The 12,985-nt window shown below is 41.6% G+C and overlaps 1 protein-coding gene across 2 annotated transcripts in view; it reads right to left on the bottom strand.

Annotated features, from left to right (window-relative positions):
* Positions 1 to 3,776, bottom strand: part of SMC5 (structural maintenance of chromosomes 5) — a 98,089-nt gene extending 94,313 nt beyond the window's left edge. For both annotated transcript variants that reach the window (XM_066368009.1, XM_066368008.1), the window contains exon 1: positions 3,476 to 3,776. In XM_066368009.1, the coding sequence (XP_066224106.1) occupies positions 3,476 to 3,657 (182 nt within the window). In that variant the 5' untranslated portion in view covers positions 3,658 to 3,776. The remainder of the gene's footprint in view (positions 1 to 3,475) is intronic.
* Between the last annotated feature and the right edge of the window lie 9,209 nt (positions 3,777 to 12,985).

Raw genomic sequence — 12,985 nt, forward strand, 5'->3', positions numbered from 1 at the left:
TAACTAAGAAAACGATAAAAACACCAGTAAAAAGTATGAGAATTTTTGGCTTAACAATACATACATATAAATAAATAATACATATATATATATATAGTATAAACAGCAACAGTTGCCAAAAACAAAGCCTTTGTATTTAAAGAAATTAACTATTTACTGCAAATTCCCTTTCTGTGAATCCCCTTACATCTAAGCTCCCCCGGAAACAGCTACTGTCAAAGGTCCACCCTCCTGTCAGTCTATATACTTTATCTGGTATCTCAAGTTCAGCCTCAGATAGCAACCACATGCTGAAAGTCAGCCCAGATGACTTAAAAATGAAATTACCACTTCAATATGGATGTCCCACAACAGTTATCTCAAACACAAGACATTCAAAATGAAACCCAGCATCTTCACTTCCAAAACCATTCCTGTCATCTCTTAGTGAATGATACCATCATTCATCTCACTGCCTATATCAGAAACCTAGGTATTAATTTGAATTAACTTTGATTCTACCATCTTCTTAGATGTGTGATTCTACCCACACAACTCTCCATCAATCACCAAATCATGCTAGCAGATATGCAAATCTGACATCATTTGTTAAAAGTTTTTTTTTAAATAAGAGAAAAATAAGCCCTAGCTTCCCCTTTTTCTACCTCCTTCCCCTTTTCTCTAATCAGATTTCTAAATTCTACCTAAGATGAATTTTTTTCAGCCTAGAATCTTTCCCTCTGCTTCCAACCCCACTTGACTTGGTTTACTCATAGAAATCCTTTAAAAGTCCTTTCATTGTAAAATAAAATCTCACCCAGCTCTGCGATTTCCAGCCAGATTTTTTTCTCCTCTTCACATCCAAGTTTACTCCCTCACACCCAATTCATTCTTCTATGACCTGCAAGTTTTTTTCTTCCATTGCTCCATCAGAGTCAAAGATTTCCCAATTTCTAAATGCAGGGGGCTCTTTTCAGTCCTGTTATCTGACGTCAACGTAGCAGATAATTTTGAAACACTTTTTCCTTGGCTTCTTTGATAATACTCTCACAGTTCTCTTACCTCCCTGAACAGTTAGTTCCTTCTAAGGCTGTGAATTTTTCTTCTGCTCACCCTTAAATGTTGGTATTCCTCCAAGACTCTGTACTTGGCCTTCTATTCCTCAAGTGTATATTTCCTTTGGGGCAATCTCAAACATTTCTGCTACTTCAACAATCACCTATATGCATGAGTCTCAAATCTCTCACATGTTGACATTTTCCTGGTAACCTTCAGACACTTAAAATACTGCCTATAGAAGATCTCTTTGTTAGATGCTCCACAGGAAACTTCAAGTCACAGGATTCAAAAGGTGTTTATTATTTTCCCCAAATTGCTCCCTCTTCTGAACAGCACCACATCTGACCAATTAGCCAATGCCACACTCTTTCCTTACCCACATATTTCACAATTAACCCACAGCCAGATCTTGTCAAATCTCTTCTTTTCACTCCTACTCTCCACTGGTACCTGTAGGTTCAAAGCCTGATCAATTCTTGCCTTCATGTTGCAAAAGCCTTCTTGCCTGACCAGGCAATGGCACAGCACACAGAGCATCAGCCTGGGATGCTGAAGACCCAGGTTCAAAACCCTGAGGTCTCCAGCTTGAGCACAGGGTCACCAGCTTGAGCATGGGATCATAGACATGACCCTATGGTTGCTGACTTGAGGCCAAAGGTCGCTGGCTTAAGCAAGAGGTCACTGGCTCAGCTAGAGCCCCCCGGTCAAGGAACGTATGTGAAAGCAGTCAATGGACAACTAAAGTGCTGCAACTATGAGGGGATGCTTCTCATCTCTCTCCCTTCCTGTCGGTCTTTTTCTCTTTAAAAAAAAAGTCTTCTTGCCTCCATTCTTGCACTCTTTCTATATCATCCTTTTACACTGCTTCCAGAGCAATATAAATCACATGCTGCCTGGCTGGATAGCTCAGTTGATTAGAGCATCATCCTAAAGCACAAGAGGTTGCCAGTTCGATCCCCAGCCAGGGCATATACAGGAACAGATCTGTGTTCCAGTCTCTCTCTTCCTCCCTTTCTCTCTCGCTAAATTCAATAAATAAAAAAAATTTTAAATTAAAAAAAAAATCATATGCCATTCCCTACTTAAAATGCATCCTGGCTGCTTATAGAATAAAGCTGGAGTTCCTTAACACAGTAAACAAAGACCTCAACAGTTAGTTGCCTACCTCTTCAGTATCACCTATGTCCACATATTCACCACATCCTATGGTCCTAGCCTACTGAAGTACTTGATGCTTCCTAAATATAACAAACTGTTGCAGTCAGCACCTTGTCTACAATTCTCTTTCCTTCTAAGACTTTTTATAACCGTACAAAGTACTTTCTCACAGTTGTGGAAAATACTATATATATATATAGTATTATATATATATAATACTATATATATACATATATAGTATATATATGTATATATATAATGTACTATATATATACTACATGTATATATATATATAATACATTATGGTGGGGAACTTATTTGATAATGTTTGCTGATCTGGATTCAAATAGTAATTCAGCTCTAATACGCTCCGTAAACATGGGCAAATTAACCTCTGTGAGCTTATCTAATCAATGGAGATAATGCAGAGTTGTTGCGAGAAAAGAATGAGAACACTGTATAAATAAAGCACACACTTCTAGAACTGGCAATGATAGGTGTTTGAAAAAAATTTGATGCTGTTATTGCAACTGTTTCCTCTGCATCACTCTGTGCAAACTTAAAAAACAAATCTTGATCAAATGAACTGTAAGGTGCTATACAAACATGGTATTTGTGTGAAAACATGCTACTAAATTCTAAAATGATTATTATGGTTATTAGTTGTCTGGAGGGAGAGAAAGGAACCAGGGAAGAAAAGTGGATTTGCAGGAGTAAAGAGTCTGGTTGTTGGGAGGCCCAACAGCTGAGAGCAAGGATTCATTTTCTTGTTCCTTGCAACAACCTGCACCATCTTTATCCACCTGGAAACTGCCTGCTCCTTACGAACCTGCCACATCAACACTACCACTCTGATTTAACTGTTGATTCCGATGAGCCCCTAGGGCCCATAGTTTTAATTATAGGTTGTGTCCTTTCTCTGTAGGCCGTGACTTCCAGCGGACAGAGATCTAATCCCTACTACTTCCACTGCCCGGCAAATGACGCCTTCCAAAAACGCTGGTAGAAAACAAAACGACAACAACAACAACAACAAAAAAAAAACCAGACAAAATAACAGCGTATCACACAAAACACACCTAGCACACCAACACATACATCAATCTCCGCAGCCTACGAATCTTTATGGCGTAACCCCGACCCAAATTCCCGGCCAGACCCACAAGCCAGGCACACGTCTCCCCAGACCCACGCGCACCCACGCACGCAGGGTGCGCCCCGGGCCCGCCCGCACCCTAGCCTCCCCGCCGCCACCGCCGCACGGCCGCCGGCCACTTACAGGAAGTTCTCCATCGCGATGCGGACGATAGAGCCTTCCACAAAAGGTCCGGACGACGGCAACGACAGAGGCAGCGCCAAACTCCTTCTCTTGCTCGGGGCCTCCGAGGAGGGATCTCCTGGGAGAGTTCTCTTGGAGGCCAAGGCGCTCGCAGTCGGTGTCTTTCTGCTCGAAGTCGCCATCCTGGCTTCCCCTCTGCTCCCCAGCGGCTCCAGTTCCCACTGACCTGCAAACCCGGCGACCTGACGCCACGTTCCCGCGCGAACTGCACCGCCCGCGACACCGCCAGCGAGCCCACCCCGCGCCTGCGCATTCCCGGCCCGGTGGCGTCAGCGGACACGCCCCGCCACGGACCTCTCGGGGTGGGCTCCGGGAGGAGTGACTGAAGGACTGGAGGGTTGCGGCTTTCGGACTTTCCTTTTTGTAGGTTCCTGCAATTTTCAGGCGGGTTTTTTGTGTTGTTTTTGTTGTTTTTTTTTAATTTAGAAATAGATGTCAACTTAGTTAAGTACAATATTTTGAAAGTCCTTTTAGCGGTCGAGGAAGCGGACGTTTGCAGTAGGACCTGGTTCGCTGGGGCGGGCTAAGGGCTAGGGCACCCTGGCAGAGAAGTGGGCGACGTGCGACCTGTCTTGTGTGGATTCCGCCCAAGTGCACTCTTCGCCTTCTCAGTTTGCTTCCAGTCATGTCCCGGTGTCCAAAAAGAAAAAAAAGAAAGCTCTTCCAAATGACGCTATGCCCAAATGGCCCCTTAAAGCATCGTGCTAAACCTCCTGTGCTCTTCAACTTGTGGAAAGGCTACACGCACAGATTCTTAACTGTTCACTCTCCACCCTCTCGCTCCACAAGTCCCTGTTAAGATTACCTCTTCCTGAGGTTTCTAGTAATGAAGGAAGAGGAGTGTTCTGGACTCATTTAGCGAGTGTTTCACTTAAATATGCTCACATTCGTCTGGTTAACCCCTCCATTTAAAGGTGAGGCTCACTGAGACCTGGGTAGATCTTCATTCACTCAACCAACAGTGTCTAAGCAAGAGGCTGGGGCTGCTGAAGTAAACGATCCAGTCATGGTTGCATGTCTCCTAGCTTACTTTGTGATGTGTGAGAGAGAAAGAACAAGCGAAAAAAAGAACAAATGTAGGATAATTTCAGGCTGTGATAGGTGCTATGAAGAAACTAAAACAATGAATGTGATGGGGGAGGCATGGAAAGCCTCTCTGAGGAGGTGATGTTTGAGCTAAAAACACCCTGAAGAAGGAGTCAAATGTGAAAATGAGTATTACAGGCAAGGACAAAGGCTCTAATGTAGGAACAAGTGGGATGTTTGAGGAACAAAGGCCGGTGGGGACTGCAGTGTAGGAAACAAGATTGCATAGCACAGCTGTGCCCATCATGGCACAGCTGAATCTTATTTTACAAAGCAATGGGAAGCCACTGGGTGGTTTTAAGCAGAAGGACATGATATGACTCAAATTTTAAAATGACTTCTCTGATTGCTGTTTGGAGGAAGTCAAGCATGGAAGTGTGGAGGCTATTCCATGAATAGAAAGTTATCGCAGTAGAACCCAGTGCTGTTGTCCCAGTCTCTGCTTTCTCCTCTGGTACCAAAGGAATCTGCTCTCAAAGTTGTAACTGAAGAAAATAGAATGAGGAAAAAGCATGTGAATTTCTCCTGGTTACTGTAATTTCTTTTTTTAAAGAAGCAAATTAAAATAAAAAGGAATAATTTGAAAACTATCAAATGACAGAAAATAAAAATAGTTCCTAAAGGAGGGCACTATATTATTGTTAGATAAGACAAAGGTCTCAGGGTCTAGGTAGTTCTTACAAAATGCTATTCTTGCTAAATGTTAAAATGTAACAGTATTTTGGAGACTCGGCTTGACCTGAAATTTTTTAGCCAACTGCAAAGAAGAAAACATGTGATTAACCAAATAATGTACGTAAGCAATGGCTAAACCTCCCTTCTGGGAGATGTAGCTTTGGATATGAATCCCTTGTGTAATGCTGGTTCCATTCTGGACTGAACCAAACCCTACTCGCTGCTCCAGGTGTAATGCCAGTGGTCGAGGCTCACATTGGACTGGGGCAGACCACAGTAGAACCGCGGAGCTGAAAGATGTTGGGCCATTCCCACTTTTTGGATTCTCAACAGCAGGCGAGCAAACAGGGAGGGGAAAACTACTTCTCAGGCCAGTGGATAAGCAAACGGGAAGACCATCCTTCCTAGTGGTGGGCCAGAGATCGAGATAACCTCTCCCCTAGCGGTGACAGGAAAGCAATCAGCATGGAAGGACCATACCTGTAGCCTTATATAGGTTATACACATGTGGCTTTCTGCCACGTGCTCACACACTAATCATGCAAAGGACTTGCAGCCCAGGGAGCAGGCCTAACCACAGCTGTTTTTCCTACACTCTGTCTCCTTTATTTGTTGCAAATAAATAAAACTACCTAAGGACGACCACATCTTATTCTTGAATAGAATAGACCAAGCTGAGAACCCCTTGAGTTTGGTAGCACTGTCATTCCCTACATTGCTAATACAAAAAAAGAAAAAAGTGATTTGGTATCCTGCTTCAAGAACTTTAGAAGAACCTATTACAGGAAAGCAACCTAATGGAGGATGGAGAGGGGCTAGATGATGTCAGAGGATAAGCGTTTGTAAATCACCCATGAATGCAGTGGTTCTCAAAGTGTGCGCCAGGGTGCACTGGTGCACCCTAGAAGATTTCCAGGTGTGCCCTATGGTATTCCAGAGAAATATGTGCCTGTTAGATTTGAGGGGACAGAAGTGTGGGGAATTGGCTGTAAACTGACAATCTGCCCAACCTCCCACTTCACTTGCCTGATTAGGTTGCAAAAGGCTGTTAAGCTGTGGTGCTGGATTGTTTATACTACCCCCCAGGTTCCCCGGAAAGACTGGAGACAAGTTTCTTCTATCCTTTGTTTGGTGTGAAGTTAAGATGATGTGTATGAATGAAAAAACACATTTGCGCCAGGACCTGCCGAATTTACTAAATCTTACTAAGATGTATCTATATATATAAAAAGATAAGTTTTTTGTCATGTTTTTATTTTTTAACCCCTCTTTTTTACAAATTCTAAAAAGCATAACAAAAAAATGTAACAAGTTTTTTTAATGTAAGAATAAATTTAATTTTGTCGTATTTATTTCATTTAATTACCATAAAAGCACGCTTGGACTTTTTTTCTTTAATATCATATTTGACTTAATTATTAGAACATATTTCTCAGAAATTTGTATATAGTGCACCTACAATTATTTGTAGGATTTTAAATGTGCTCTGACTTCAAAAAGTTTGAGAACCACTGCATTAAGGAGAAAGAAAGGGGAGAGGAAAGGGCTACTCAAACCTCCCTCTCCCCTCCCTTCACAGGTGTGGGGAAGGGAAAGGGACTGTGTCTCCTTCCTCCTTCGAAAAGCTCTTCATTTACAATATAATAGCCTTTCCTAAGCAGGAAACCATCTTAAGCTGGTGTAAATCACACACAAGTATAAAAATCATATTTACAAAATCTCTCTGAACTCTTCGCCCAAATCATAAAACACCTTTTAAGCTTCTTAGTAAAAGGGAGGTTTCCTATCTCAAGTCAAATTCTTTGAAGGAATGACTACATTTGAAGGAATCTATCCTAATGGGAAAATACTGCAGGCAGTGGTAATGGGAGTTAAGGGAAGAGAACCAGTCTGATCATTTTTGTACCACCATCATCTCTATAGTGAATTAATACAATTGTGCTTATAAATTTGAAAGTTAAGAATGTGAGCCCCTGGATTTATGATGACCTCACAAAGGCACTGTTGGGCAGATAAAATATATTATGCTCACTTTGTTAAAGATGGCGCTGCCCACATGGAAGCTGCCACCCAGGTGATATTAATGTGTGTTGGGGGCAGGCTGTGGGCATGCAGGATCCTTGTAGCCTGGGGCTTGGTTTTAGGACTAAGCCTTTCCCACCTTTTTTCATGTGGGGTAGTACAATCCCATCATGCCCCAGATAAGTGACTTTGTATTAGAGACTTCTCTATTTTGTATATTAGATTAAAGGTTTTGATTACTACACTGTAAAATGGGGCAGAACAGGAGCTTGTTCTCTTGGTTCCTGAGATTAACATTAGAACAGAGAGCAGAGAGGAGAGCAGAAAGAGGCCACGTGGAGGAGGCCAGGAGAAGCAGCCAAGATGGCGGAGTGTTGAGTGAGAAGCCAGTTTGTGCAGAGTTTGTGCAGGGAGAAGGAAGGAGATGGGGAACAGAGGGGAATAAAATCTGGTGAGCTAGAAACCTTTGATTCTAGGGAACTCGGGTAAGTCAGTAGCTTTGTGAGCACTGAATGTGAGTGGGTTTTGGGGCCCAGTGTGTGTTTTTGCTTGCCCGCCGGGTGCAAGCTAGGATTAAAGATGATGGCCCACCAGTTTGTGGCTCCGTTGTTTCTTTACCGACTGTCCGAATCCAATGCGAACCTGCATGTGAATGGCCATGATGGTGGCTCCTGTCTTTACAGGCACATATAAATTCTTGTCTAAACAGCCAGTCAGTCATACTCTACCATCATTCTTTAAAAAGGAAAATTTTGCTTCTAATTATAAAAGCAATACATGCTAAATGCAGATAACTTGGGAACTCATAATGATGCCACAATAGCAAGAAGGTGGCAAGATGCATGGAATGGGACTCTGCTGAGACATCTCTGAGACAGTTCACTATTCCAGTTCTAACAAGAACCTTCACAGGTTAACAGTGAGAAGATATATTACTTTTGCTTTCAGCAAATTCTTAAAGTGGAAACATGAACTCTCATGGCTTGGAAGAGAGGGAAGAAGTCAGATGCTAAAACCTGAGTCACTGGCACCCAGGAACAACCTTTCTTCCCTCGCTCCCTAGACCAGTGGCCCCCAACCCCCGGGTCGCGGACCAGTACCAGTCCGTGGGCCATTTGGTACTGGTCTGCAGAGAAAGAATAAATAACTTACATTATTTCCGTTTTATTTATATTTAAGTCTGAACGATGTTTTATTTTTAAAATATGACCAGATTCCCTCTGTTACATCCATCTAAGACTCACTCTTGACGCTTGTCTCGGTCACGTGATACATTTACCCGTCCCACCCTAAAGGCCGGTCCGTGAAAATACTTTCTGACATTAAACTGGTCCGTGGCCCAAAAAAAGGTTGGGGACCACTGGCCTAGACCTTCTATTCTGTATACTTTCTAATGGTCCTAGTTGAAGAACTCATGGGGAAGATCTAGGCAGGCATTAGGAGTTCTGAGGAGAACCAGCATCCTTTCCTGGGGTGACTGAGACCCCATAGAGCAAGCTTCTACTAGAGAGATAAGGATACGTATCTCTAAAGTTTTTAATTTTTTAGAAGTTGTTTTCTAACATCATACAAAACGATTAAAATTTCTGCTTATTCTCACTGCAGTAGTATTAGTATTGGAAGTGGTTGTAGTAATAGTAAAAGTACTGTATTAGTATTAGTAGTAACAGCTAATACAACAGCATTTTTACTATACACCAGCTACTGTTTTAAGCACCTTTTCATAATTCATTTTATATTCTTTATCAATGTCACCACAGATTTGCCTCTTTCTCAAACTTCCAGCTCTTGATTACAAAAACCAACTGAAAGACTAAAAAAAAAACAAAAAACATTAGGAATTAAAGTCAGATTTCAATTGTTTTGAGGTAGCATGATAAAAACCCTAGATCTAAAACAACCTTTGTTTCCTTTGAGAATATAAAATGAGGAAAAAAGTATTAAATTTCTCTGGAAAGAATTTAGCTTTAATTTCAGAAAGATCACAAACAGGGTGCTAAAGCTAAAGTGAATTTAGTTTCCTCTTCGAGTCCTTGCAAAATGAATTGACATTCCTTCTTGCCCAAGCTAGGTCAGGAGCATTTGGGGGAGAGCAAGGGTTTCTTCTCACACTGTGTTACTTTCCAAAGGAAAGAAAGTTGGTAATTGTTAGAACTGTGGAGAGTTTGATGAAATTAGTTACATGAATTATTAAATTTAGTCACTAAGGGTGACATTTCATCACAGCATACTCAACAAGCTGGGTGCTGCTGAACTCTGCCATAAATGTGTTGGTTTTAATGTCTCAATTCCACAGCTTTCATTGGTAGCCATAGAACTCTTTTTAAAAAAATAATTAAAATTGAATTTTTGTTATTTTAGGAAGTTTGAAAATTCAAAAAGCACCAAGCAGAAACTAACAACCATTTATCCATATTTCTACAGTCAAGAATTAACATTGCTAACATTTTGGCTTGATTTCATTCATTTTTTCCCTATTATCTCTTTCTTAAAAAAAAAAAATATGTGTATATGTGGCCCTGGCCAGTTGGGTCAGTGGTAGAGCATTGGCCCAATGTGTGGATGTCTGGTTCCATTCCCAGTCAGGGTACACAGGAGAAGTGCCCATCTGCTTCTCCACCCCTCCAACTCTCTCTCTCTCTCTCTTTTTCTCTTCTCCTCTCCTCCTGCAGCCATGGCTTGATTGAAGCAAGTTGGCCCTGAGCACTGAGGATGGCTCCATGGGCTCTGCTTCAGGTACTAAAAAATGGCTCTGGTTGCAATGGAGCAAGGACCCCAGATGGGCAGAGCATCGCCCTGTAGTGAGCATGCCAGATGGATTCCAGTCGAGGCACATTCAGGAATCTGTCTCTGCTTCTCTTCCTCTCACTAAAAAAAAATATATATATATATATATATATATATGAAACATGAATCCATTCTTTTTAAAATTAGAACAATGCAGATAAAAATTAGTGTACATTTGACATTATTTTCCTTTCAATCTTGTTCCTATACTCCTTATTCCCTAGTTAACTACTCTTATATACCTGTTCAGTGTGTGATATAATGTCTTTTCAGGCTATTTTAATATTTTACAAGCATTTTAACTAGAGAAAATATTTAGTAATACTTTAAGTGTGAATACATCAAATAAACCTATTACATAAATACATAATATATTACATGTATATATTATTAACATAAAAATATGATAAGAATAGTTGTATAACTTGTTTTTTCATTCAAAATAAAATTTTGAGATATATCCATGTTGAGTCATATAAATCTGATTTTCTTTTAACTTTTCTAGGGTGGTGTTTTGTTTGTTTGTTTTGTTTTGTTTTTATTCAGTGAGAGGAGGGGAGGCAGAGAGACAGACTTCCATATGCACCCTGACCAGGACATCCACATGCCAGGCTGATGCTTTACCACTGATCCAACTGGCCAAGGCCACTTTTCTAGGGTTTTTGTGCAAATATATCATACTTAATTCATAACTACCAATTTGACATATAGATAGCTTCAAATTTTTCATTTTTACAAATATTACTTTAAGAAACAAACTCAGATTTGTCTTTATTTCTTTTTTTTCCCGAAGCTGGAATCGGGGATAGACAGTCAGACAGACTCCCGCATGTGCCCGACCGGGATCCACCCGGCACGCCCACCAGGGGCGACACTCTGCCCACCAGGGGGCAATGCTCTGCCCCTCCAGGGCATCACTCTGTCGCGACCAGAGCCACTCTAGCACCTGGGGCAGAGGCCAAGGAGCCATCCCCAGTGCCCGAGCCATCTTTGCTCCAATGGAGCCTCGTTGCGGGAGAGGAAGAGAGAGACAGAGAGGAAGGAGAGGGGGAGGGGTGGAGAAGCAAACGGGCGCCTCTCCTGTGTACCCTGGCCGGGAATCGAATCCAGGACTTCTGCACGCCAGGCCGACGCTCTACCACTAAGCCAACCGGCCAGGGCTGTCTTTATTTTTTGTGCTAGCATTTCTCTAGAATAGATACAAAGAATTAGAATTGCTAGACTATATATCACACTAATTACTTTCCTTCAGTTTCTTGGCATTGTTGCTTGTGGCCAATTTCTTAGTAACTGTGATTAATCAAAACAAATTTCTCTGTTTTTTCCTCTCTATCTAGCATTAGCTTTGGCTCAATGGCTATTCTCTCTCCCCTTCTCTCTTTCAGACACACATACACCCATTTCCTCTACACAGTGCTCACTTTTTCCCAGTGGATCCAGGTTCTGTTGTGAAGCTCCCTCTGAAAAAAATACAAAATTACAAATATAAAAATTAGGATAATGATTATCTATTCAGAATGAGAGAACAAATCAGAGGTTTAGCACTATTAACATCCTATGTAAGATAAAATTCTTTGTTGGGGGAAGATAGTTGTCTTATAGTATGCGCATTGTAGGATGGTCAGCAGCATTCTTGCCCTCTACCCACTAGATACCAGTAGCTCCTCCCCAGTTTTAACAACCAAAATGGTCTCAAGATATTAGCAAATGTCTCTGAAAGGGTAAAATTGTCCCAGTTGAGAACCACTGCTCTAATATTACCCACTCTTTTAAAGTATAGAAAAAGAAGGAAGACTTTCTAGCTCCTCCTATGAGTTTAACTGTGTCTAAATCTCCTAATTTCTAAAGAGATTAAAGGAAATGAAAAGTTTCTTTCTTACTTATTAACACATATGCAAATATCTACAAATGTTCAAAACAGTATGACCTAATTTGGCTTATTACAGAAATTCAATGTTGATTAAGTACTAGCAAATTAAATCCATTAATGTGATTCTTCATATTAACAGATTACAGGAGAGACGCTGAAGATGGCAGTGGAGTAGGCAGACACACAGACTCCCAGCTCACACCACCAAACTGGATTATAAACTAATGTATGAACAATCAGTGTGAAAAACCAAATCTGGACTATAAGAACAGCTCTCAAAAACCAAGGAGAAAAGAAGAAGCCACAATAAACCTGGTAGGGAGCGCCTGAATCTCCCCTGCTTACTAGAACGGGGGGGGGGGGGGGTGAGGCTCGGCTCTCACTCCAAGAAAAAAAGAGCAGTAAATACTGCTCACAGCCACTTGCCTGGTGACCAGGGAACAAGATGTGTTGAAAGGGCCTGCTTGTATTCCAAAAAGAAAGGAGAGAAAGAGAGACGGATGGTGAGGGGGAGAGGAATAAAGGTGATGACCTGAAAAGCTGACTCATTCAGTGCTGGAGGCTGCCATAACTGGGGGAGGGGCTGATTCTTCCACAAAGCAAAATACAAAAGTACTTCCAGATCACAGAGATACAGACATCCTTCCAGCTCTAATCAGTGCAACAAGACACAGCTGAAAACAAGAAGTGGGGAGGAGGGACAGTAACTCAGGTTTCCATGGAGATCTGAGATACACCTCCCCCTACTGAAGCTGAGAAAGCAACCTGCCCCCAGAGAGATTAACTGGCAGAAAAGGACTTCAGAGCCTCAGGTCACACCCACCGCATTCCTGGATACAGTTTCAAATAAACCCCCTGCTGAGATCAGCAAACAAGACAATCACCTGTTAAGAAAACGAACAAATCAAGTCTTCAAAGCAGCCCAAATCCTAAAGTGGATTACAAATAATAGCTGATGCCAACCCAAAAAGACTTAGAAACAACACAAGTGAAAACTGGAGGCAGACAAC

The sequence above is a fragment of the Saccopteryx leptura genome, chromosome 2 (genome assembly GCF_036850995.1).
Source record: "Saccopteryx leptura isolate mSacLep1 chromosome 2, mSacLep1_pri_phased_curated, whole genome shotgun sequence".
Lineage (NCBI taxonomy): Eukaryota > Metazoa > Chordata > Mammalia > Chiroptera > Emballonuridae > Saccopteryx > Saccopteryx leptura.